Here is a 27,659-nt window from a genome sequence, read left to right as displayed (position 1 = left end):
GATTCTGCTGAGCTGAAGTGTCCAAGAAAACAGGATCCATGGTCTAAGTGTTTGTCATCTTAATCTGTCTCGCTGCAGAAGCATAACAACCAGCTTTGCAGGATCGCCACAGCAGATGTGTTCCCTCTGTGTCTCAAGAGACACTTCTTTTTTACCTCAGAAAAAATAGTTTAGAAACCCAGAAGCCTCACTGCAGTTGAGAAGATTTCAAAAAGGACCTCAAAGTCACCACAGTATGGATCTGATTAGTCTGGGCAATACTTAGGCATTACTGAAGTGTAAACACTGAGCAAGAAATTCTAGAGACACTATAAAATATTACTGTATAATAATATAATATTAAGTATTATAAGATACTTAATCTGGGGTTTTGTGTCATATTTTTGCTTCTCAGTCCCTCCTCGATATTTGACATATAGGAGGATGGACAATCTTTTGATGAAAACAATTATGTAGGATGTGTTCTCCCTTCTTATTCCACACCTCCTGGTATGTTCCATGGAGGAAGGTGTTTCATGTTGGTTTGCTTTGCTTTGCTTTGTTTTTTTCTTCTTTTCCCTTACCATTTCACAGTAGCTCCTTCCTCAGACACTTCACACTCGAATTCCACTCTCTCTCCAACCATCACCATCTGGTCCTCCAGTGGGTGAGTGATCAGGATTGGAGGTTCTGAAAATAAAGAGAATTTTATTAAAACAGTATTCTGAAAGAGTGGAGACCAGAGGTAGATTTCACCATTCTCTACTCCTCAGGAAGAATCCGTGGACAAATAAATGGTGATGATCTCTGTCTTAGAACTTAACATTTGCTATGCCAGATCACCTTATCTGACTTTCCAAATGACATTTTTCTTGAATTGGAATAAAAATATAGAATTAAACAGTTTTCATCTATATTGTAAATTTCTAAACAGGAGGCATTACTTTTCTGTACTATTTGGTCCACTTGTAGAGCTTGGGGCAGATGTTTATTTTCAGCAGAATCAAATTTTTAAAGTAAGTTTCTAGCCCCATTGTTGAGAGGTAAATGAGAATTAATGATAACTATCACTATTCTGCTTTCCTGGTTGCTCTTAGGCAAAATTTTCCTCAATTTAACTGTAAGAAAAATACCTACTTCAATAGATCTCGGAATTTGTTAATATGTTTGAGAATTTCCTTTCCTGTAAGATAAATTTGTGAGTAGAGAAGATGACAGTAATTCAATGCTAAATGTATGAGGAGATCTCTTTCCTTTTGCTACCATTGCTCACCTTTTACAAATAATTCTGTGAAGCTCTTCTCATCCCCTACCACACATTCATATGCTGCATCGTCAGCCAGGGAGCAGTGGTTTATGGTCAGTATTCTCTTATTTCCAACAGCCTCAAAAATATATCTGAAAAGAGAATCTAAGTGTAATTATCAGAGAAAAGCCCTTCTAGACCCAGACACTGTTTTTCCTGCCTGGAAGAAAAGGATTCCTCCTCTTTTTCTGATATCAGTGGCAAGATTTGTAAGGACTCAAGCCCAACAGGCCTGTCCTGGTGCAGTGAACAGCAGCAGTGTTTGAAAAACTAGCATAGGAAATTGTGGTGAATCTTCCTTCAAGTGTGAGATGTGATCCTATGAATGGTGTTGGATGCTGTCCTAAGATCTAGCATGACTACCATTAAAAATGGCTTCAGCACAAAATCACTGGAAATTTGTTTTACATACAAGTTACACTGAGGTATATTCCAGATCAGGAGAAAGTGCATTTGTACCCAACAAGAGCAGAATATAATCTCAGGACTTACTTGCTAAGTTGGTAGATGAGGGCATCCAGTCCCACATGTAGATATATAGAGCAGAGGGAAGAAAAAAGAAAAAGTTATGACAACAGCACACTGCGCTGGAGCCATAGCACTACATAGATTCTTTCTCAGCCCCTATTTTTCCCTGTTTATTCCTTTCTTTCTAAGAAAAGCTAGATTTTTCACTTTGTCCAAGCTGTAGCTCATTCCATTTTGGATTTCTCATATTTCTAATTTACCTGCCACTCACTTGGATCTCCTGTCCATTCTTCAGCCATTTCACATCAGCATCTGGATTGGCAACTTCAACCATTAATTTAATCTTTTGCCCCTTGTCTACTTGGTAAGCTGGATCCAGTTTCTTGAGGAATGCTATGATAAAGAATGATAAAAAAAAAAAAACCTTATCATTTTTGTGCTTGTGTTTTTTTTATTTTGAGTCATGAAACAAATCTTTATTCCCTTTCATGTTGTGTCCCCAGTTTCTACATCCCTGTTTGAATTTTTACCCTTTCTGTCTGTTCTTCATCCTGTACTGTTTTTCCTTAATGTAGGATGACAGGCATGTGTTATAAACCAAAATAAGCAAAGTAGAATATTCTAAATAAGATGTGAATATGTACTTCAACATATCCTAGAGTTACATCTGTTCATATGGGAAAATTATACTTGGTCTTCTCCGTACTGATGAATGAAGGCTGTTTGCCTTCTCTGCTTCAGACTTTTTAAGAAGTCAGTTACAATAAGGCAATTAATAATTGACAGGACTAGGAAAGGTGCAAGAATTTCAAAGGTATCATACCTATGAAAATGAAATTGTTCAAATATATCACTGTTGCCTGACATACTGACTAACTGGGGTGGAGAGCAAGTAGGGGATGTTGTTTTATGTTCAGGGACATATTAGGGGCCAATCTTTTGGAAGTGGTGAAGTGAGGGTGTTTAGTATGTCCAGAGGTTCAGAGCAAGGTAGCTCAGGGTGTTGGACATAGCTGCAATCTTTGGTAATCAGTATTTCATATGTAAACACTGGGTAATAACTGGGACAGGAAATTACTGTTTCTCATGGTCTTGTATCTCGCTGCTGTAAAGAAGATATGAACACTATATTTGCAAGAATAGCATCTCACCAACCTGTGCTTTTTTTCTCTTCCTTCTTTATGCGTTTGAGGCGTTTCAGCATCCCACGCAAATCTGTGATACCATACTGGAAAGCAATTTTCTCATATTCCGTAGGAGGAGCTTTCCTCAGGATATCCCAGACATCAACATCAGATTGTGATTCAGATTTTCCTTCACCTCTGCAGAAAGGGATTAGAGTTTCTGAGTGCTACTATTAAGAGTATTTAAAGAAAGCTGTAGGGTTGGCAGCTACATATTGTCTTGATGAAGCCATTTCTTAAAAAAATAATTAACAGTCTAACTTTTTACTATATTATTATGTAAAATAATGAAATAAAACTGGTGCCTCATTTTAATTTTATTTTTATATATAGTGATTAAAATTGAATTCTATCCTGAAGGGTTTATTTCTAACAACCAAAATTAATACATTTTAACTTCCTTTAATGATTGGTAATGGAAACATAAGGAAACTTATTTTCTTGTCATGGTCAATGGAGAAAACATGGAATGTGGCAAAGCAAGGAATTGAATGATATGCTGGTAACATCTTAGAAAAAAGGCACTTGGTTTATGTTTATAAGAGGCATATCCTTTTCTACTCCAGACAATTTTTATCTTCACTAAAAAGAATCACAGGTTATTAAGATGATTATCATCTGTTGTGAAGAAAATTGTTGTCTGTAGTAATGTATAAAACATAAAGAGGCTGGTGAGTAGTGGCAAACAAGTGAACTGCTTTACAGTGAACTGCTTATTTTATATTTTAGCCAAAGAACTAGTGATTATGAAAGAATGAATGCTTGGTTTAGTAAAACTAGGGGAAAATTTGGCTGTCTGGCTTTGGGAGAGGTGTTGTTTTTTTATCTGCCATCATATCTTTGTTTGAAGATCATAAACAGACAAAGAGGTTAGCATGACCTTACCGGTTGGAAGGGCGCAGGAAGCTGCTGTGCTCCAGAAGGACGCCGAGAACCGGGTGGGAAAACACGCAGCATCCCAGTGGGCAAGAAAAGGGCATCATGTGTTAGTACAAAAGAGCCATGAACCTCATCTTCACCCTTAGCAGAGCATGCCTGTGCTTCAGTAGCAGGGAGATGGAGGAATTCATGCAAATGCTCTGAAATGGGCTTGAGGAAAATGTTGATCCATACTGAAATCAAACTTGCTCCCACAGTTTGTACGTACAGGTCCACTGTGGGATTTATCTGCGAAGTGCAAGCACTTCTGTTTATTCCTACTTGTGGCTGATCACCTTCCAGGGAAACAAACAACTCTGCTTCGCCCTGCCATCATGGCATTTTTGCCTGTCATAGTTTGCATTTTGTTAAATAGAGAAATTATAGAAGAAGTAACATTAAAAAAAAAAAGTTAAAATTAAAAAATTCTTAGAAGAAAGAATTTCCTGTAACTTGTTTCTAACTATCACCTGCACCAAGCAGATTCTGGTGCAGCAGAACACACCCTTATAATAAAGTCATGTTCAGAGGTAAACACCATCAAGAAGACAAGTAAGGCAACAGATGATGCATAAGAGAGAAAAATGGAACGTTATTGGATGTATTTCTATTTTTTGCAGGAAAATAGCAGTCCAGTTAGTCTGTGAGAAATGTTGCTACTTAACAAATATTGCTGTAGTCAGTTCAGACAGCAGATATAACCAAACATTTCTGGTACTGCTTTTATTGCCAAAAAAATGCCTGCCTGCAATAGGAACACTGTGTTTATTAAAGTGCTGCAGTCCAACCGTGGAATTTCCAACACCTTGTAGCTCTTGAACAGAAACTCAGCAAGAGAAGGGGATTTCAGCTCAGTGAGACTGAGCTGAAATATGGCAGGCAGTATCTCATATCTTCAAAGTGGTTTAGCACTTGCTAAGCCCGAAGCCCTCACCAGCACTCACTGAACTGATAGGAGGAGCTGAAGTTTGGAGTGCCTGTGATAAGAGCAGCACACTGGATATTTGCTTTGCTATAACACTGCAGTGAGGTCACCAATAAATTTTACCAAATTTTACTCTTCTGTATACCTAGCATTTAGTTTGAAGTTGCTACAAATAGTTTTTAGTTTTGCTTAGCAGGAGACAGGAAAACTGAACTGATTTGCCACGTAGATCAAGATTTTTTTCCATTGGCAGTTCTTGGTCTTGTTGCCCTGATCATGTCAAGGAGTGGTTTTCAAGTATGTGTAAATACATGTAAATATATATATATATATATATATATATATATATATATATATATATATATATATATGTACTAAATACTGAGTACTATATAAAACTAAGGGCATATAATATTTCTAATATGTATTTAATTTTTGTACCAATACAGTAAAGTTCTGTGGAGAAATTGTATCTTAAAAAATAAAAAATCATAGGAAATAAGAAAGACTTAAGATATCAAATATTTTAATCTTCCTTAAGATATTATATAAACATTGGTAGTTTCTCTATCTCCCTACTTTTAGGCTTGTCTGTATATACACACTCTATATCTGAAAATTTGCAGGTAGGACTATTCATGGAGATTTCAAAAATGCTTTCTGAGAGTTATTTTTAAGTACATAATGAGAAAAATCTTCCAATTTCAAAGGAGTTCCAAAGTAGTCTAATATCTCACTATTGAGAAGAGTTCCCTAGTTTTTGCTTTAGCTTTTCCATTACTGAGGGTCATCCCATTGTTTTATCTTGCAATATGGTTCTGGCGTATGCAATATAAGAAGTTGAACATAAGAAATAATATAGTCTCTCACTAGCAAATACTTTTTTTTTTTTTTAAATTAAAAGAAAAGACTTTTGTGTTTCATGCAAAATGGGACTAAAAGCTAGAGTGTGTAATTCCTGTTTAAATGAGTTCTGAAAATGAAAAGAAAAAAATGTTTGCCTTTGAGCAAAGTTTTCCCCATTGCAGCACTCCTTTTCACTATTTTGCATTTGTTAAAATATTCTCTTTGATCCCAGAAGGACACCGAGTTTGCCCAGAGAAGCTGTACTCCTCCACTACCAGCAGGAACTAAGCAGTGTATGAAAAGTAAGAGAGCACTTGGACTCGTGAGGTTTCTCCCCCTCCTCTGCTCTCCTCCCTGGTGCTGGGGATCCTTATTCACAGGGATCACCTCATAGGTTAGTTATGCACTTGGGGGCATCAAGATGCAGCTCAGTGAACCTGCTGTAAATGGAATATGCAGCTGATATGTTTTAAACATATGTGGAGGGGTTAAAAATAGTTTTGTACATCCCAGAAATGGTTCCTTCCTATCCAGTTACTGTCAACTGATTGGACCCTGTCAGCTGTCACCTCCTTCAAGGTCTCTGCTCACTATCCCATTTAATAGTCCTGTGACAGCTGTTCCCTTCCTCTTCCCAATGACCTCTCCTTGGCCCATGACATCTGTATGTCAACACCGGTTAATTAAATTACAGTGATAGGAGATACAGTGTTAAATGAAGCTCTTCATTATAGTGAAGCTATTTATTATAGAATGATCATTACCTGTGGATTGAGGGACACTGGTAAAATGGTGCAAGAAAGCAGAAATGGTAGAAGGATAATTCTCGATTCTGTTTGAATCTGCAAAGCTCCTGAGAGTTCCCCAGCATGAGATCCCTTTTCCCGTTCTATTTCAATGAGGAATTATTTCATTCCATTATGAGATTTTATGCCTATCTGTTCTCATTAATATAAATGGTCTTCAGCCTGAGGTGTGCAAAGACTGAAGAATCCACAAATTACTTCTGAAGTGGCTGTGAAAAACAACTAGGAGCAGTGAAATGATGTTCTTAAATTCACTAGGCAGAGATTTTTTAAGTCAAGAAATGGCAGAAACACTGCTAAAATGCAGAGAAATTTATTAGCTTCTTTTAATAAATTACATTTCTAGCCTTACAAATAATGCATAGTTAAATCAATAAATTTAACATTTCTGTAAATACTGAGGATAGTTACTGCTGTTTTGAGTTTGACTGTTGCTCAAAACTAATTATGAGAGCAAAAGGGAAAGGCATGAGGAGAGGGGCTTTTACTACCCAGCACCTCATTCCAGCTGGAGATCCTGTGTGAAATTATGCAAATATTTTCATGCTGGTTTTCATTTATTTAAAATTTTATAAAGAAGATAAGCAATTGCTTTATGCCTTACATCTTCTGTGGAAACCAGAGTGTGTTTACAACAATTTGTGTTCATGCTGGAACAAGAAACTTAGTTATCAATGTCAGCTGTAGAAAGTTTTATAGGTGTCTTTTCTGTCTGATCTGTCTGATCCCCTGAAGTGTTCTGCTTTTGGTGTTACTGCAAAGCCAAGATTCATCTGAAGACAGATGCCCTGCATGGGGTGTAACACGGGTTTGTGCAGCATGTGGCCTTGTTGGCCCACTGAAGTTTGGGTGAGTTAGCCTGTGCCTATTGTGGCTTTATTGCCTTCTGTAGGAAGTTACTTCATGTGTCAGCACAATCCTGTACCCTTTGTGAGGATAAAACACTTTTTATAAATAGTGAAACCACTGCCTGAGCAGAGACTGAACACAGATTCACAACAACACGCATCCAAGGAACTGATTGTGAAAACTTAGAGTAAGAAAGTTTAGACTTGCAAAACATGAATCTAAGTGACAGTTTTTATAGTAGTTTCAGGTGCTGGAAAGACAGAGTGAGTGGTCAGTGAACAGAAAGAGGCAAGCAAAACTTCATCACCTATTTGATAGGCAACAATATTATGTGAATGATTTTTCTGATTCTAAATACTGTGAAAACAGGAATACAAAGCAGCAGGTTATTGAGAAAATTTGGAAATTCAAGGAAATTTTAGAACCGGTTGCATGAAAGAAAGTGATGGTAAAAGCCAAATGACATTCAGAGAAATATGTTGATTGTATGAAATTGTCTTAATTTTAACCTTAAAACTGTTAAAAATAATTTCTGTCTCAGAAATTAGCAGTCAATAATTTTCTTTCATGCTATACAATTTTTGTCAAATTCTACACATAAAGAAGACAAAGATGCATGCATTATTTCAAACCAAATGGTTCTTATATTCAGTCTGACCCATGCATTTAGAATACAATTAAATAGAAATCTTACTCTCTGTTGGCAACAGTGGAATCCAAAACATTCAGATTAAGAGTTTGGTAAAAAGAGAAGAGCATAAGTAAACAGGTAATGAAAACAGAGACATCAAGGAAAGATGGGAATTAGAGAAGAAATTACAGCAAAAAAAAAAAAAGTGAAAGTAAAACTAACAGAAAGAAATACAAATTACAACTGGAAGAGTAAAACATATTTGTCATATTTATGCAACAAAGAATATCTATATAATAGATAATAATAGTTGAACAGTGTAATAGTTACATTTAGCTATCTAATAAAAAATCTTGGTTCTTAATAAGGCAGCATTATAAATTGGTATTTTTAATCCCCCCATTCCCCCATGAAAAGAGCTGCTGGAAACATGTAATTACCTGAGTCCAGGCCTTTTCTATCTTGGGAAAGATTTTTTTTCCTCTTTTTTTTTTTTTCTCTCCTGTATAAACCTAGCAGAAATGCAGCAAATGCTGTGTATTTCAGGAAGTAGCCATAATTACCTGTCATGCTTTTTCCATTTAGAGCTGCTTTAGGAAAATGACAAGGATTCTGAGTTTGTGAAACTTTCACTTATTCCAGTTCTGGTGTTTCAGAGTTGTTCTACAGAAGCCTTATTTCTCTAAGTCTATGGATTTTTTTACTCACCTTTTTTTCAGTAGGGAGCTGAAATTAAACTCTGCCCCATCATCATGTCCTTCAGTACTGTACAGTAATAGAAAGCCATAATTAGTTTCAAAAGGAAATGAGAATAGCTTGTGAGACTATAACATAATGTAGATGGCATATTTTTGTAGAGGAGTAGTAGATGGGTTTATAATTAATTAGAATGTGCATTGACATGGAAAGTGACTTAAGTAGGCTCTGTGTTCATATTAATTTGCATTTAGGTTTAAAAATAAATGTAATGAAATTGTATTTTTTCTACGCTGATTGTGCATGAAGTTGTACAGGGTATTAATTTGGTCATCATATTGATTTGGAATGTATTGATTATCACAGAGGTGTTGCAGAAGTTTCCCTCTTTCCTCTGTCTTTCAGGAGTGTGGATGTTGTTTACAGTTGGGGCAGTATTTAATCAAGCTTTGTGTGGAATGCCTCACAACCTAAAATCATTGGTTTTATCCTTAGCATTATCCCAGCTGTAATTTTTTCTTGAGGCTGTTTGTGTTACCAGAATTCATTACACTGAAAAAAGTGTCACATCATTGGTGCCTGGGAGAGTTGAAGGAGGAATTCTGTGCTCTGCCTTTCAGTTCAATATGCCTTTGCTCAACAAGTATCATGACAAGCAATGTTGTGGGGAGTTGGTCTGTGAAAACAAGGAGCACCTGGCAGGAGCTTTTTGATGTGTGACTCTGCCCATTGCACACAGTGAACTCAGATGGAATGCACAATGTTATTTTTGTTGTTCTGAATCCAGTGGGTTTTAGCTGTGCTTCTGAACAGTTGTAATACTGACCTACTCTGGAAACAGCATAAAGTCACTACAATCACTTCTTTAGATTTAATTCCTAAAAAAGGTCTTCTTTGCATTCAGACAGGATTTAGAAAGCCCAAATGTATTTTCTTCATCTCAGCCAGTCTACTATCATCAATGACCAGCTGCTCTTTAACATCTCTGTTGTCTTGAGTGAAAGAATCTGGTGACTCCACCTCACAGCATTAATATTCTTCCAGAAGCAACACCTTGCATTTAATTATTGTTTCATAAGAAGAATATTTTCTTTCCAGTTGTACTGGTGGTAGGTGTAGGCCATAATGTCCACACACAGTCCTAGTTGCTTCAGAAAAAAACAGTCCATCTGTAGAATGTAAATCGAAGTGTTGGGAAAACTCAGCATTGCATGAACAAGAAGTTTTAGAAATAAGAAAACAGTCTCAACAGAAAAATTATGGGCATTTTAACAGTACTATAAAAAATGAAACAGAAACAAGTACAAAGTTCTTGTGCTGCTGGACAATATAAGGTTAAAGAACAATTGAGAGTCAGTGTAATTTGAAATATGCTGTGACAAGAGATCTTTTCTTTAAGAAAATACTGGCTTTACATCTTGGGTTACTTTCAGAATAATACATTACTGGAAATTATAATTTCCTGGGTATAAGGCTCAAACAGAGAAGTGTGGTTTTGGCCCTACTTTCACAAGAATTTATGTGTTTGCAGGCATAAAATGTACATAAAAATAACTATGGTAATCCCAAATTTGGAAAGGATTTCCTGTGATCAAATATTGAGTAAAACAGGTCTACAGCTAGCAGAATAACTATTCACCTTATTGTTTCACAAATGGTAGTTAAAGTTTCAGGAAAGACCAGCAATCAAGGTTTACCTTTTTTGAAGAAAAGACCCTAATAATTGCTTTAACATGCATATAGTTAAATCTAATCTCAGAACTCCAGTTCTTGCTATAGTAGAAAACATTAGGAGCAAAAGGCATGGAGTGAAAAATTTAATGATGATATGATAAGGAGTGTGCCAGGAAACAAGAGATTTTCAGTTGTGTTGATACATTTCTGTGAGCAACAGCAATTTTAGTCAAAATGTGCTCAGTAGAGAGGAAAACGTGTAAAACAGAGAGGGCAGACATGCATATAATTTAAAGTTACTTTTTTTCTTCTGACAAGGGTGAGAAAATATCACTGGCCAAACACATGCATGTTTTCTCTAGATGAATCTGCCTCTCACTGAACTACCAAGCTACTCTTTTCTTTATTTATCTGTTTTTATCTATCCTTTTATGTTCTTATGTTTTATCTTTTTAATTTTTCTTTTTTTGTCTTACATTATTTCATATTTATATGTATTAATCTCATATAAATACTACACATTATAAACAGTGATTTATTTGAAATTTAAGCTGCATCTTAATTCTTTGGGCTTGTTTTTTTTTTTCTTCCTAAGCAGAGAGAGACAGTTCATTGTAAGACTTAACTTTGTCTGCTGACACAGTCAGTGACTACCTGAGAAAGGCTGAAGTCATCCGTCTCCCCCCTCCTGCTAGGCTCCTGAGCAAGGGTATCAAAGACAAAGCTTCACATTTAAACAGTTCAGTTCAAAATCTGGCTTCATTCTTACAGGAGAAACTGACAATCTGAACTGCCTGAAGCTGCTCACACTGCACTCCCTTCAAACTGATTTGGAATTCTTTTAATTGTGCTAACAAGAAGAGAAACTCTCTTTTCACTGCAGTGAAATAACACAATGCACTTAGTACTGAGTGGCCACCTTTTTACGGTGAGGCTGGTGAGCTACCTATAGATGCACTTAACTGCAGACAAATTCTGCTAGCCTTGTTTAATTCTTTGTGAAAGATTTTCTAAGATTTTCTAAATCTTAGAAAAATTCTCATATAAAAATAGGACTTATAGAGAAATACTCAAAGAATTGCCACAGATTATTTGTGTCCTATAGAGAAATATATGTCAAAATATTATTGGTCTAGTAACTTTTCAGAAATACATATAAAAACTAAAATAGAAACTTATTATTGCATGAAGGAAAAAGGGAGCACGTATTAATGTCTAACACTAGAAAAAAATCCAACCAATTTTGTGAATCTTACTAATAGAAGGGAACATTATTCCATTAAGAGAGACATCAGAAAGTATTAAAGATGGGGGGAGATTGGCCTTTTCAACACCAGTCTTTAATATCTAAGACTACATATACCTGAGTTTTCACCACTCACAATGTGATTTTCTTCATTCAGCTAATATAGGTATAGAACATGAAAACAGATACAATCAAAATGCTTGCAGGAATGTTATCAGTCATATGCTGCTTACAGAGCTCACACCAAACTCCACTCTCCTTGTTTGGCAAATGCAAATATTTGTACTAAGATACATGTAAGCCAGACAAAATCAAGACCAACATCACACAGTATCTTTTCCGTCTCTATTGGTCTATATCTGGAATGCTCTTTACAGGCCTGGAAAAAAGGTGCTGAAGTTCTTATTACAATTATACACATTATGGATTGCCTAATTGAAGGCAAGCATGATTATTACAGTAGTACAAAGTCCAAACTCTCTTAGGTGATTTCCAGGAGTCGTATAGTATTTTAATAGTAGAAATATTTTCTTAGTAGACATCTCTGTGTTTGTTTGTCTAACAGCTTTGCTTTTAGCTAGTTTTTTCTGGGAAAGTGATGAATTGCACAAGGATGTGTAGCCTGACCTAGACAGGTTTCTGCTGTGCGTACTCACGTGCGGCGGAAGGCAGCTCGGATGTCCAAGTCTCCGCTTACAGGTGCTTCTGATGTGACAAAAAGTAATGAGGAAAAATGGGAAAGCAAGTCAACAAAATGTAAAAACACGCTGCTATTTTTAAAGTTTTCCTTTGCTGGCATTTTTAGAAAGAAATTCTTATATTGTAAATTGTGATTAATTGCATATTGAAAGATTAACACATCATCTTTAAGCACGTAACCTTCACTAATTTTAGCTTTCAACATCCAGTGGTTTTAACTTATTTATGTCTCATGTTTCATAATAACCTGGAGCCTGATGGACTATCTTATCTCTTGCTTGTCAGTTCTCCTGCTGCAAAATTTTAATTTCAATAGTGTCTTCACGGAGTATTTAAACCCTAATGAGAATATGACTGGACATCAACTGAATACTATTATTAATAATAAATTATAATTTATCTTCTGACAGCAGAGATAATTTCTGGAACTATGTAGAGAGGTACAGAAACCTAATTAAGGTTGTTGTATAGAGAGAATTCCATTACATTATTGGTATAAATTGGTGTGCTGCTACTGCTGGGAGAAAAACTGTTCTCAGTCGCTGCTCCTAAGTCTTATGAGTCCTATCTAGTGAAACTACTAAATTTAACACTGCTGATCAAATAACTTAATAAACCTTTGTTGTTAGGTTCAGTGGTAGCTGGACAGAAGTTAATGTTGCAGCCCCTTCAACAGAATTGCTGAAGCCAGAAATGGTCCAAACACTCAGTTCTTTCAGTCAGTCCGTGCTTATACTCTTACTTAAACTTTTCCAGTCAAGGCCAAATTGATGTTGAAATGTACTTCCTTTTTAAGTTTTATAAACTTTTCAGCATAGCACTTGTGAGGGTGGCACCATGCATTAAGTAAAATGAGTCATCTGCTCTTAAAGCAATTTTATCTCACAAGGTGCTTCTGTGCGAGTTGAATTTATTTATATAGGAAGGAAAAAGGAATTGACAATAGTGTCACATATCTAAATCTATCTTTTTCAAATATCCATTTTTAGTACTTAACTTTTGCCAAAATAAGAATGAACTTCTATTCTAGTGGAATTGAACTTAATGAAAGAATGAATCTGAAATCAGAATAAAGCCAGAGAAAATGTGGGCAGTTTTGCATCTTTGCGTGTGCTTTCTTTAACAGCATCGCAGTGCTCTGACCAGAGTGACAACCAAGTGGTATTTCTAATAATCTCAATCCCATTCTCCTCTCTAGATCTTCAGGTCTATACTTCAGATTTGTGCTTGTCTAGTAACCATTATGTACCAGAAAGAATTGTTGGTGGACAGGGAAAAAAAGTACAGGGGCAGGAAGGAAAAAGAGAGATGGAAGGAATTCACCTTACCATTGACTGTCAGGCTGAAATTAGAGCTATCAAACTTGTCCTTGGTAGACACCTCACATCTGTACCCTCCTGCAAAAGTCATGTTTGCTTCTATGATTTCCATTTCAAAGGTGTACACCTAGAAGAGAACACCAATGATACAATAATTAAGTTAGAAAATAAAATGGTGAAACCTGAGAGAGGGAATACATGGAGAGAAACAGACAAAAGATGAACTATGTCTTTGTTCACCCTTTGAACTAAGAACCTCATGAGTGTCCAACTCATTACTGTGACAAAAAATTATCTATAATCCCCAATTCAGTAGAAACAGCTGAAGAGTGCTGTCAGTACAGGTATTCTTGAGGATAAAACAGTGTATTATCAAACTGTGCTGGGGCATACACTAATTCCACGTGCACTGGAAACAGGAATAATGCTTTCACTAAGCAGTTTTAGCCTCTTCCCAGAACGTGTGCAGAAGAGGCCAAAATTCAGGGAAAGGAGTGGCTCATGTGAGCCAGTCTGTCCCGTTCCCTCCAGGAGAGGGTGGTAGTGGTTCATGTACCACAGTGGAAGCAAAGTCGTGGTACAGACTCGTGTTCCTGCTCAGGTACGTTTGGACAAATTTCTGGTAAAAAATGGGTCTTATTCAGCTACTTAAAGCAGTCTAGACAATGCAAGAGAGCAATGAATTCCAGCACTAATAGCAGAATGATTGACCTATTAAGACCAAGATAGACTATGCTTAAATAGCTGATTGTTTTCTCTTAAATATACCAAGTTTCTTGAAGGAAGATGAAGGGAATCCTGCAGTGGAAAGTGCAAAACTACTCCCCCAGTCCTCTAGATGTTTTCTCATTTCACCACAGATAAGGCTTGCAGGAGTATGTAGAGTTTGTCTCTTGTTTGTGTGGTCAAAACACAGACTTCTGTGAATAAGTATGGCCTTGTGTGTTGCTTTGGGTACCTTAACATCAAACTATTTTAGTTTCTATTTTCCTCAGATTAAAGATTAGTACCTAGAAGACTGAGAACCCTGTTCTGCCAATTGTACCTTGGTATTTCGATCATAACTGTCATGTAGCTGGAGATGTTTCCCCACTTTGCTTCCCAGGTCCATCCACTTTCCTTTGAACCATTTCACTGATGGCTTCTTCAGCAGGCTCTCACCGGCTACTTTGGCAGTGAATGTGATGTTTCCACCTTGTAGGAGAAGTAGATTAAAGTAAGATTATGAATTATGTTTATCTGTTGTGTCACTGCTGTCACTCTGTACTTAGAGAGCTAGGGATAGTCAAGCAACAGGTACAGTTTACAAACTTCACTTGACCAACATGCACTCACCAACAGTAACTTCTCCATCCTGTGGTCGTGCCACAAAGAGCCCAATGGGGTCCAGAGGTTCTTCTGGGTGTGTCTCAGCTGATGAAACTGATATACATCATAATTACTATTTAGACTTTTTTGCATCAAACTGTATAGTGAACTAGTTAATTAATTTAAAAACTTCTCAGTAGATTTCTTCTGCCTCTGAGATTCTTTATTCTTTGTGATCTGCTTTCACTTACTGTCTCTGTTTCACATTAAGGAGTCCCTGTGGATATTCTTCCCTTCTGCTAATAAACCAGACTTGATGTCAATGTTAATTCTCTATTACCTTCTGTGTTTTGGCTGCTTTCTGCTGGTGGAGCAGGTGACTCTGGGGCAGCTGGGGCTGGAGCAGCTTCTGCAGGAGTGACTGTCTCACTCTTTTCTGGAAATGAATGTAAGCCAAGATTAGAGAAAGTCTATTTCCTCTTTCTTTTTGAAGAAATTTTGCAAAAGAACAGCCTCTAATATATTTTAGGAAATGCAGAGAAATTAGTGTTGTTTCCTGGAGCCTAGAGGATGTGCTGGAAGCAGAAGGGGCTCCCTGAAGCAGGATGATGAAGCTTTTTCTTTTGATGAGCACAGATAGAACTGATGCCTGGTTTTTGAAATTCTATAGACTTAATGTGTAGAAACTTGTCAGGTGATGAATAATGCTATTATTTGTTGCAAATGTCAGTAAACTAAAGTAACTACTGTCAGTTTCTAAACAGAAAAGGTAATGAAAAATGATGTAATCATTACATTTGTAAACAGTTTGCTTATTAATGAGATTTTGTTTAACGATGCTGTTGGAATGTAACGTTACAAAACCTATTGTTGTGGGCAGCTTGGAAAAAGCTCTAAACACTGCTAGTAAGCAATATGGAGAAAGCATTTTAAAAATCCATCTGTAATGTCTTCCCCTGGCTTATGGAAGTTTGTATCCTCTCAATTAAACCATGACCTCAGAGACAAATTTAGGCAAATGCATTTGGCACAATGGAGAAGACAGAATTGTCTGAAAATGGAGTAGGAGTGAGCAACTGGAGCAGATGGAGGGAGGTAGAATTTCTTGAAATAGATCAGTTGCAGAAAGATATTTTTTCTCTGTAGGTAGTGGGGCTGCTTCCAAATAATAATGGACAATCCAGTTACTCTGTGACATTACACACTCCACTGTGCTCCATAGCATTATTTGCAAGTTTTCTGCCTATAGCAGCCTCTGCATGGAACTAACCTGAAAGACAATGAGGAAAATATGATGAGTACTATATGTCCCAGTTTCCTTTCAGGATGAGATAGCAGGACCATATTTCTGCATGCTCTGACAGCTGGCAAGTTGTCCTAATCCCTACCAGGATTTTCCCTCACACATAATCTGTCATGCCCTGTCTTTGCATATGGAACAGGACATCTTGAAGCATGTTAAATATTCCTCTATTTATTTTCAGCTGACCATAAGGTCTCACAAGGTCCCATCATGTTGCTAAAACAAACAGTGATAGCAAAGAAAAGGAAGTGATATAAACAATCTGAGTTTGAGGCTTTTCACCAAGTTGAAAATCAAAAAGTCAAATACCAGAAATGGTAAATGGATACAATTTTGGAGGGGGAAAAGTGATTTGGAAGGTCAAAATGTTTCAAAAAATGAGTGATTTCATCTATCCTGTCTTCAGATATTTTTTCATGAGAAAATTCCAGGGAGTTTGACTCTTTAAATTTATTCCCAGGAAAAGCCTGGGAAAGTTTTTGAAAATTCCATGTAACTGGTCTTTTAATGCGTACAAAGGTAGTAATAATGGGAGGTACATAATAATACAAAGGCTACTCTTCATATTCAAGCCCCTCTTGAAAGACACACTTTTGGTAGCAGGAGATTTTTGAGACAATTTTGGGGAATGTATGAGCTTCTAGAAACATTACAGTATAACTTGTGTTTTGTCAATTGTTACAATTTTGTATTTAAATTAAATAGTTATAAGAAAATTTCAGTCCTAAGATCAGGCATTTCAGTTTAGTTCAGGGTGAGGGTTAGATTAGCTTTGCTTTGCTTTTCAGTAGTTAAGTGTAAAAGCTTGGCAGAATTCTGAAGATGTACATTGACATTTCCCCTATGATCTCTTCTCTGTGGACTTGGGACACCTGGAAAGAGGTGTCTTAGCCACTGGAAATGTATTCCTCAGCTTAATATGAATTAGCAGCTTCAAATAATTGGGCAAAACAGATATATTGCTGGTAGAGACATTTTATAGTGTTTATATAGGCTAATTTCCATGGCCTTTATTTGTGAAGGTTGCATGTGGGACTAGAAATACTGATCAAACCAGAATTGCATAGGAAATGATGTACCTGGTTCCTTGACCTTGAGCTCAAATTTGACCTTGGAACTTCCAGCTATTACAGCATATGTCACATCATCTTCTTTTCCTGCATTATTGATTGTCAGTGAATGCTTGTTGCCTTCTGTCTTGATGACATATTTTTCACTTTCAGTAATTTCTGTGCCAGCTCGCTGCCATTTCACCTTGATGCCGGATTTTTCTGTCTCTGCTTCAAACACAGCTGTGTTTCCGGCTGTCACCTCTGTTGTCTTTGGCTTCTTGGTAAATGCAGAAACTAAAAAAAGAGAGAGGGCTCACTGAAATCTGTTTTGCAGTTGTGGCATATCTGGTGTAGTCAGCTGTTGTGGCTACAGCAGCTGCCTCCTTTCTCTCCCATCTGCCCATGCAAGTTATAAATTACAACACTTTCCCCAGAGAAGTTGTGGAATTGTCTTTGAGTTTATCAGGTTCTGTGTCTCACTGGGATGTCTTATCTCCTCCACATTGTCATGAAATAAAGTGAAATGGAGAGCAAAATCACCTCACTTTCTGTCTTCCTCTTTCTTTTTCCCCATATTGAGCTCTGGTTTTTCATAAGTGAATGTTTTGGTCGACAACAAGATGGCATGGAATATATTCTTACATATCTAGCTGTCTACATTAATTTGTCTACATTAATTTGCCATGCACTTTCATCTAGAACTATTAATTTTGTCCTGACAGCTGCTTAATACAGTTGTTACAGAGGATCAGGATCTGTTCTTCAACCACACTGCACTTTGTGCAGTAACCTGTGCCCTAATAGACCATAAGGAATTAATGGTTCATCTTTAGTCCTTCTGTTTTGACTGATGAAGGCTTTAGTGGAAAGGAATTCACATTCCTATGATGGCCCTTTCATTCCAGCTATAAGGATATAAATTATTGTTTGTATTCAGAAGTTTACTTCAGCATTAAAAGTTGAAGTACTTGCCTACATGACACTCTACAACAATTACTTTCAAGGTGTAGATTAAAATATTTCTGCAATGTGTCAAGAAACGCTTGGGAAGCTTATGAGGAGAATTAATGACATTATTAATATATAGGGTGAACAAGTGTAAACTAAATGATGTTTTACTTCATATGCAATCAAAGTAGCACAGCAGATAGGGAACTGTAAACAAACAATGTATCATGATTTTCATCCATGGGTATCCTAATCTCTCTCAAGACTTGGTTTTAGTAAAGTAACTTGTTTTACTAATTTCTTTAACCTGATTTATTTATTTATTTATATTTCTTCATCTTTATTTGGAATCAAGTTTTTCATTTCATGTTCGTGTTTTTTGTCTTAATGAAATCTGTTATCATTTGCAAATTGCCATGAGCTATGTTGATGTGTAAAAATACCAGCAATTAACATTCTGATTCATACACTGCATGTTTTTTTGCACATCATTCTGTCATCTTTCTATTGACTCACCCCTGTATAACTACATTTTCTAAAATACTAGTCATTTCATCACATCTAATTTTATCAGTCACCTCTGTGGCAAATTGTCTATGGCTCTACTCCTCTGGCAGCTACAGGAACTCCTCCATACAACACAACAATGGTTATAATTAGCTTTGAACTTTTAGTTCTGCTTTATAAAAATGAAAGAAATATGGCATGAAAAGGTTTTAAAAGAGAAAGCTTATATTCATGTTCAAACAGGTGCTTAAGTTCATGTAAATGGTATATTATTAAAAATACCACCTATTATTTTTATAAAATCTCTGCTCCTGTAGCATGTCTTCAGACTGCATAATTTAGTTGACCTTAGTGGAGTTACCTCTGCAAAGATTTCATCTGATGGCCTTTGGTCTTTAGCCACAACACAATTCATGCTTCTTGCATTATTTTGCAAAGGATTTGAACCTTCTTAAGCATCAGTTAAAATATGAACTACAAACACTTTTAGAATTTAATAAAGATTGAATTTTGCTTTTCTTCATTATATAAAAACCAAAATTACATATTTTCAATTTCTTTTTCTTCCCCCCCCCATTTTGTATTTCTGATGAAAACATGAATTTTAGTTTTCAATGAGCCTAGAAAAGCCTTGAAAAACCTCCTGTTTTATTCTTCTGCATGGTTTCCTTCCCTGTTAAGAGTGTGGAAAATTTCCCCTGGGAGTGGAATGTTCCTGCATGTTTATAATTGAGGGTTTTTTTTTAAATCTGGTGCAATAGTTCCTTAAAAATGTAGTGCTTTGTAGAATACAGGACTTTGTACTGCAGTGTCCTACAGCGTGCTGCCTGTTACCAGCTGCACACCTTTAGGTACCGTCCTGCACTTCTGTAAATGACACAGCAGGGTGTGCATTGGTGCAGTGTAACCTGAATAACTGCAGGAGAGTTACTGTACACAGCAGGCAGGACATGCAGGATTCCAAAGACCTGTGAAGGTGTCAGGCTGCTGCACAGTGGGAGACAGGTCAGTTCTGGGAGCCACTCTCTACTGGCTGGCTGGCTCCTATGAGTCTACAGACAAAGCAGCAAAGAGGCATGTTTTCAGTCTTTGAGTGCTATTATCATCACTTCTATTTAAGCACAAAAGAACCTAAAACTGTATTAATTACCTAACAGCAAAGTGATTTGTAAAGGTTCCAGCCTACAGTGTCAGGGTTTCATGACATGCATACTTGCAAGTAACTCTGTGATCTGCTGCACACCCTGTGAAGTGATTAGGTTTCTTACATTTGTTTTGTAGATGACTCAACAAGAACAAAATTGTTGGTGAGAACGCAGTGAGAAATCTCTACCACTACACAACATTTCTGGCTTTAGGAAATCTAAACACATGTGCAAAAGTTTATATGTAAGACTCCTTTTATTCCCTCCCATCTTTCCTGCCAAAAGGCACTTTAGTTCCAACTTAAAATGATTGTGAATATTTCTGGTAAGTACAGAATTGGAAAAGCCCAAAATCTCCCATGAGGACAGAGGCCCTCAACAGCAGCTGCTGTGCACCCACTTTTTCACTGGTAAAGGAGACTCAGGTTTTAAATGAGTATTTTTCCTGTGGTTCCGATGCAGTCAGGGACAGTGTCCAGAGTGGATTCTCTCTACCCAGCTTTTCTTTCATCTTTCACTGCTCTTTTTGCAAAGGAAAACTAAAGATGTAGGCCTGGAGATTTTACAGGAAATTACTTTGCTGCAGAAGAGAGATTGCTGAAGAAGCAACTGAAGAGAATACTGTATTTTTTCCTTTTGGGGAAGAAAAGGGGCTGCTTCAGAGGTTAAAGAGTTCAGTTATTCCCCACCCTTTCATTGTGACTGCTACTTTAAGTAACATGTAAATAAACCCAAGTTGACCAGAGGTTTTTTCTCATGCAGTTACACCAATGTAATTCAGGTATTTCCCCATTAGGAATACTCCTAAACACCACTATCCAAAACTTCTGGTCTGTCCTGAGAACCACACTTCTGCCTGCTTTTATCAGAAACACATTCCCCATCTGACAATCTCTCTCACTACAATGTTTGGCTTCTACCCAGATACATCCCTCTGAGTTCTATATATCCATCCCATACTTTAAACACTCTTGAATGTGACCACCACCATGAGGCAGTGGAAAACCCAATGACTGTGACACGTCCTGTGTGATGTTGTGGAATGTGTCTGTCAGCCACTGACAGATCTCAGCCGCTGTCCTGTGTTTATCCAGACTGCAGGTGCCCATGAGTTAGGAGCCATAGGGCTGGGGCACCTGATATCCTCTGCTGCTCACTGTGTTACCTCTCTGATTCCTGGTATTATGTAACCCAGCCACACAGGGGGAGAGAAAAGTGACATTAGCACTAGCACACCATGGCACTGCTGGGGAGAGCAGAGAGCCATGTGAGTTACCAGGGCTGATGAAGAGAGAAAGTGTTGAAGGTGCTCTGTGTGTTTATTTGGGATGGAGTTGGTGTTGCTGTGGGGATTTAATGAAGGGAGAGAAGAGGGACATGAAGCTAATAAAAGAAAATGAGCCTAGGGCCACTTTGCACTAACCCATTTTTCAACACTTCACCTCTCATAACCCAGGCCTTCCTAATCACTTCTAGCTTCCATAATGCAAACACACTCACATAATTTCTGAGTAACATAAACCAGCAGATTTTACCCCAGGCAGAAGAGGAAGCAGCTGTATGTGGTCTGCAGTTATCTTGCAGAAACTTTTTGGTGGTTAAGGCTGCAGCTACCAGAACTTGTGTCGTCCAAAACTCTTGAAACACCTGAAGAGGTAACATCAGCCATACACTGTATATGTTACACAAGTTTCAGCTTAACTGGTCAGTAATAAAAACCTCTGTTTGAAGATCTATGATCAGATTGCATTTTTAAAATTTACTGGTAGGTCTTTCAATCAGGAGGATGAAGAAAAAAAAATACATTTGCTTTGCACCAAATTAAACTAGAATAAAATAATTTGAGTTCCAAAACTAATTTTCCATAATAGTTACCTAAATAAAATAGCAAATTTAGTATTCTGCCTTCATTCTGCTGCCATTTATTAAATCTTGATGCTAGCACCTTCATGTTTTCTCCTTTGCTTTCTGACCTGCTTTGAAGCAATGTCTTTCTAACATCCATCATCAAACAAGTTTACTATTATGATTCAAGTCTTTTTCATACTCTCCTATGCAAACCCCAAGAAATGGATAAGCTACTACCAGGGTCTCTATCTATTGCACTAAAAATTATTTCCTTTGCTCTCTTGTTGAGCTGTCAATCTATTTACTGGGCTTTTATTTTATGAGTGTTTTCAGGCAGAGACTGTTTTTCTGTTGTCTTTGTACAGCATTAAATTGTTAGTAGGTAGCTGCCAAGTACTGTTGTATCTCTAATAACAAGAAAAATTATTATTAGAAGCTAGAAGAGCAATTCTTAATTCATTATTGTCAGAAAAAATGGAGGTAAGGTGTACAGTAAAATAATGTTCAAATTACCAAAAGAATTTCATTTGCCAGCAACATCCTCTAAATAATCTGGTTTAGAGTCACAAGCATCAGCTGAAAAACTATTCCTGAAATACTAGAATTTCAAAGTATGTGTGAACTATGTGAAATGAAAGTGAGCAAGAAATGTGTTTTCTACACAGAGTGGTAGAGGAGAATATGTGTTAGATGACATTTTCAGATGATATTTCTTCCTTTCTGAAATAAAACCTGTTAAAGGTATAAATTCCTGAGGAGAATCTAATGTATCTGGTTGGATGCAGCTGCTAGAAACTACAACAGAAATTTGTGATGAGTGAAATTAGACAAAATAATCACAGGTTTCTCCCACAAAGCTGAGTTATCTTATTGCACATTCTCTGTACTTCAGAGAATGTTAAAATATGTATTGGTCAATATATTTAAATAATATTACAAAAGCAGTAATAGCTTTTGGAATTCTTTAATTTGTTAGGACTTCATGTTGAAAATTGACTTTTGCTTGCACTTGGCATCTAGTTTTGCTTCTATATCATTTGCTCTTCCATTGAGTTAAAAGCCCAACTGAGGATAAGCAGAGTTCAGTAATGGAGCTTGTAAATTCCTTTCTGAGGAACTATATAAAGATGCTGCACATTCCTCAGTCAGGACCTAAGTGGCTTCTTGCAATTACAGGCTTAATCATTCCATGATCCAGAAGCTATTGAAAGACTCAATCTTATCATTCCTTGCCTACTTCAGCAGCTGAGATTGCAAATTCCTGCAGCATGAGCAACAGGCGAGGAATAGTTTCAATAATCAGTCACCTCTCTCTCCATGCATCCATCACACTTGCTGTAAAAGGGGAATAATAATGTTCAGCTTGGTTTGAATCTTAACTTGCACAAGAGGAAACTATGTCTGTATGAATTTAGGGTTTTTTCTGCATTCCTGTGGTGCATAGAAGTTTGTTGCAGTACTTTGTTCTGCTAGGTGCTTGCAAACGTGAAACAATGATCTCATATTCAAACTAAAATTATGTGGTTAACTCTTCATTATGCAATTATTATTATTAAGATAATTGTTATTTTTAGTAGTAGTAGTAGTATTGAAACCTCTGTTTACTTACAAGTTATTTGTAAATTTTGGATGAAATTTCCTAATCAGAACTGCAAAATCTTGACTCCTCAGTCTATAAAATATGTGAGTAAAAGCTGACTGATCTTCAGAGAAGGTGAGTAATATAGACTTCTCCTTTCCCAGCTATAATAAGCACATACTTCCCATTAAGTCCCATTTATCTACTAAATTTGGTGTTTAAAAGTCAACTATTTCCTCCTAATGTCATAAAATATTTTTAGGGAAATGGTTGGGGTTTTTTTAACGTTTCTGAATTTTCAGAACAAAAAAATGATCAAAATTTTCAAAATAGTGAGCTTTTGAACATAGATACACTATGAAATGTTTAAATCAAAGGGATAAAAACATAAAGTTTCTGCAACAAACCTGCAAAGAGTGCTGCTTTTCAAAGTTTGATTGTTTGCTGTCATACAAAACTCTTACAGGTCTTATAAATTCTGTTTCTCTTGTGGATTTTCTAGAAGGTTAGGACAGTTCTTTTGTCATTCTTGAAATAAGTAGGGAAGTGCTTTATCCTGAAGTATTTTAGTTGGGCATTTGAAAGTGAAAGAATGTCTGTTGGAAAATCTAATTCACCACACCATTTAAAGTTTAATGGTTTATACAATGATTTTGGTTTTTAGGTGGGATTTTCCGGGGGGGGTTGGTGGATGGGGTTTTTTTGTTTATTTGGGCGGGTTTTGGGTGTTTTTTGGTTGTTGTTGTTCATTTCTTTTTACGTGTTAAAAGCCCTGTTAAAACAGCAGATATAAGCAGAGTATCTCTGATCATTCTTTGACATGAAGAATTTTCTTGTGCATATACACCAGATGCACAAATTTCAGTAGTACAGACTAGGGACTTCTTTGGGCTCTTCAGTAATCTGGCTACATGGTGTGTGAAAGGCAGGAATTGTGATTTATCCAAGTATGAATTGCCCAATGGCTATTTGGCCCTCCCAAGATGGTGCTCAGCATTATCCCATCTTGAAATGGCTTGAACTGTATAAACAACATGAAATAGAAAACCAAAGGGATTAGTGTCTCCTGGGAGACTGAGAAGATCCTCTCTAAAAGTTGTGGGGCATGTGACTGGTTCTGTCTCGGTCAGAGTGTGTAACAAGAGCTTTTCCTCCCCCTGCTGTGATAATCCCAGTGTTTGGTCTGGTTTGTTCATAAGAACTGTGTAGGACTAGTGATGTTAGACACCTGTTAGATTTCTCTGGAGAAATAAGTTGGGATAGAATTTCTCTCCACCATTAGCCAGCAAAAGTGGGCATCTTCACAAACAGAGACATTGCCTCTCCCCCACAGAGAATGGAAATGTTAATTTAAAGGCAGTTAAAGAATTAGAAATCAAAAGTCATAATGCCAAGGTGTCACTGTCAAATTTTGCCTACTCTGTTGTATTTCTTTTTGTCTGCATTCACAACAATTGAACATTTCAATAAAACTTAAAAATCATGTGACTTTAAAACCAGAATATAAGTATGATTTTCTCATTTTTGAGGAAACTTTCCAGCTTATATTTTCAAGTTTTTGTCTACAATTACAGGATCTAATATACATTTCTTTTTTATATACAAATCTACACTCATTAGAAAACGCAGCCTTATGAATATGAAATGATGTTATATTCGTAATACAATGTAAGGATTGCTGACACCACTGTTGCTTTAGGGTTATCACACAGAGGGAACACAAAGAATCTTGTTGGAGTTAACCATGCTTTGATGCTTGGCAGGTTGTAATGGGGGAATCTCTGGGTGTGTAATGGGTCTGCCTCTGGTAGTGGCTGATTTAAAGTATTTTGGTCAAATGAAGGTTCTTAGCAAGTTCTCCTTTTGTTATTGTGACAATAGGAGATTGTCTCAGTGGCCAAACTAAGAGCAGACCAATCCTGCTCAGGCCTTTGCAAAGCACAAAGGCCATTATTAATAAGTCTCCACAGCTGGCACTGGCTAACTCTGGAAACTGTACATTTCTAAAAACACGTGCACCTCGTACTGTACATTCAGGTAGTGGTGGTTCTGGATGTGCACTGGCACCAATGAAGTGACAGCTCTAAAGCGGAGAATCCCAGATTTAGTACAAATTTCTCCAGACCTGACTATTGAGCATGTTCACACTTGACAAACAATCAGAAATTCAGCTTTTGTCAGCTTTTTTTTCCAAACTTGTAGATGCAAAGTGCTCCTGAGGCATCTTCCTCTGCAGGTATCCTGAAGTTAGCTGCCTCTTCCTTTTCTTCCCAGGCTCTCTTCCTCCTACAAACACCAAATTCATTGCACCTTGCACCCCATTCTAGGCCTCCTCTGTGTGGGCAGCATCTGAGTGATTCCTTATTTGAAGATTTTTAATTAAAACATTCATAAATTTGAAGTAGTTTCCTGGCATTTTTCTCTGTGGCTCTGTGACCTTGGCTTCCTGAAAAAGGCTAGTTATCTTCTGGCTCAAGGGGAAAGGATGAAGGAGGGCAAGGTAAAGAAATTGCCATGTATTCTTCACAGTACAATTTGCCTTTTTTTCCTAGAATTCTATTGTCAGTGGTTAAAAGAAACAGAAAGAATAAACTCTGACCGGGTTCTGTTTGTTTTCATTTTCACAGAGATTTCATTCACAATAAATACCATCAAATTTTGCCAATAATACTTCTAGAAATTGTCAGGCGGAAAAAACTCCAAACCCAAAATAAAAGCAGGAGATATTTATACTATTTAGCTGTCCAAGAGAGAGACTACAAGCCTTTATTTGTTTTTTTTTCAGAGACCTAAAGGTGACTAGGAAAGGAAATGAGAAATTAGGCGCAACTGAGAATCAAATGAGTTTCACCTCTATTTTTGCCTCATCCAAAGTCTCTTGAGAAAATTCTGTGGCTGAGGGTTATCAAAGCAGTTAGTAATTTCTCTTCAAGATCACTCAGTATCTCTTACATCTATAACTTTATAAATTTTTTCCCTGTCTATTTATTTTTTCCTTTGAGGCATCTAATTTCTCTAGCATACATAATCTACTCACATTTTTCCTGTCAGGCTGTTCTTAGTTTTGTCTGTCAGTTATGATCCTTACCTGTTTTCTTTACGGGCTCTGGCATCTTCCCTTTGTTTCTGGTGGAGCTCCCAGCTGTACCTAGAAAGCAGGGTATGAGTCACACAGGAATGGGACTGCAGGGCTTTTGAGACCCCCTAAATCCCCAGGGGTGGAAGCCCCCATCCTGCTCCTCCCCCTTGATCCCCCCCTGTTGTCGGCTACGGCACCTTATCAGCAGCAGGGCACTTGACAGGCTACATCAGCTGGGATAAATATAGCCAAGTTCCAGGAGCCAGGGAGCTCAGGCCACCCAAGGCTGGCTACCACTGATCTGGTGCTATAAACCAGAGCACAGTGTGATGCTGCACATGCCTGCAGAGCGTTTTCTGGCTCCAGGCATGTATTGCATGGAGAATTCCAGCACTGCCATGTTTACAGCACATGCGGCAAACTAGATCTGATTGTTACATCTCCTGTGTGCTGGTTCCTGCTTACTCTAAGTGTGCATTTGCTTATATTCTTACCACTTATTTCAGTTTTTGTTTTTGTCATAATTGGGTCAGAGCTGAACAGCCCCTCACAAACTGGTTTTCTTGTTTCTTTTTGTAGCTCTTCAACCAAAGACTGTATTTGTAGAACTAACTGTGAACTTTAAGGAAAGAACTTTCTTTTGCAGAGACACTTACACAATACTGACATTTGCAGTCACAAGTAGAAAGCATGACACTACTTAAATAGTTTTAGTCCTCCCTCCCCATCCACCCACTAGATCCACAGCATACGTTTCTTGATAACTAGCAAGTTTTTTTTCTTCTTCTTTTAAATATAATTTTAAAAATAGTTACAAGGTTCTGTTTTATGCCAATAGAAGTTTCAATTTTGCTTAATCATATAGAAAAGATCTGGGGGAAAATCTCACTAGAAAATTATTCTTGTATGGCCATTTCATGCTCCAATCATTGCTTCTTATTTATTCCTATATTTAGCAAAATTCATATATATATATATAAAGATTTTGCATATTAATATGCATATTATTTAGCATATTCATATATGGCTAAATAGTAACTGTGGACAATCATTCTTTTGTTATCATGATGGTTTATCAATTTTGAGTTTTAAGCTTTACCAAAAAACTCTGGAGGCCAAACATTGAGCATATTTTAGCCACCACTTGTATTGACAAAATAATTAAAAAAAAAAAAAAAAAAAGGTGTGGTTTTCATTTTTTCCCCCCCAGCTTTACTCTCCTGTAAAAAAACTAATTTTTAAATGATTTAACATTTTGGCATGGAGTTCAGAATAGACCAGTGTGCAAGCAGCTCATCAGTCACTGAACTCCGTGTCTGTCTTTCACATCTAACTCTCTCAGTA

At 37.0% G+C, this 27,659-nt stretch overlaps 1 protein-coding gene across 1 annotated transcript in view; it reads right to left on the bottom strand.

Moving 5' to 3' along the window:
- MYBPC3 (myosin binding protein C3) overlaps window positions 1–26,659 on the bottom strand; it is a 59,574-nt gene extending 32,915 nt beyond the window's left edge. Inside the window, exons 1-17 of the mRNA XM_059474274.1 lie at window positions 26,513–26,659; window positions 26,325–26,384; window positions 17,237–17,503; window positions 15,195–15,290; window positions 14,882–14,968; window positions 14,592–14,740; window positions 13,556–13,673; window positions 12,185–12,233; window positions 10,937–10,981; window positions 8,621–8,677; window positions 7,976–7,978; window positions 3,823–3,846; window positions 2,909–3,075; window positions 2,014–2,146; window positions 1,778–1,780; window positions 1,253–1,377; window positions 564–669 (exon numbers count right to left, since the gene is read on the bottom strand). Of these exons, the coding sequence (XP_059330257.1) occupies window positions 564–669; window positions 1,253–1,377; window positions 1,778–1,780; window positions 2,014–2,146; window positions 2,909–3,075; window positions 3,823–3,846; window positions 7,976–7,978; window positions 8,621–8,677; window positions 10,937–10,981; window positions 12,185–12,233; window positions 13,556–13,673; window positions 14,592–14,740; window positions 14,882–14,968; window positions 15,195–15,290; window positions 17,237–17,503; window positions 26,325–26,349 (1,454 nt within the window). The 5' untranslated portion in view covers window positions 26,350–26,384; window positions 26,513–26,659. The remainder of the gene's footprint in view (window positions 1–563; window positions 670–1,252; window positions 1,378–1,777; window positions 1,781–2,013; window positions 2,147–2,908; window positions 3,076–3,822; window positions 3,847–7,975; window positions 7,979–8,620; window positions 8,678–10,936; window positions 10,982–12,184; window positions 12,234–13,555; window positions 13,674–14,591; window positions 14,741–14,881; window positions 14,969–15,194; window positions 15,291–17,236; window positions 17,504–26,324; window positions 26,385–26,512) is intronic.
- Between the last annotated feature and the right edge of the window lie 1,000 nt (window positions 26,660–27,659).

The sequence above is a fragment of the Ammospiza nelsoni genome, chromosome 6 (assembly GCF_027579445.1).
Source record: "Ammospiza nelsoni isolate bAmmNel1 chromosome 6, bAmmNel1.pri, whole genome shotgun sequence".
Classification (NCBI taxonomy): domain Eukaryota; kingdom Metazoa; phylum Chordata; class Aves; order Passeriformes; family Passerellidae; genus Ammospiza; species Ammospiza nelsoni.
The sequence above is the reverse complement of the archived record's forward strand: the minus strand, read 5'-3'. Positions and strand labels throughout refer to the sequence as shown.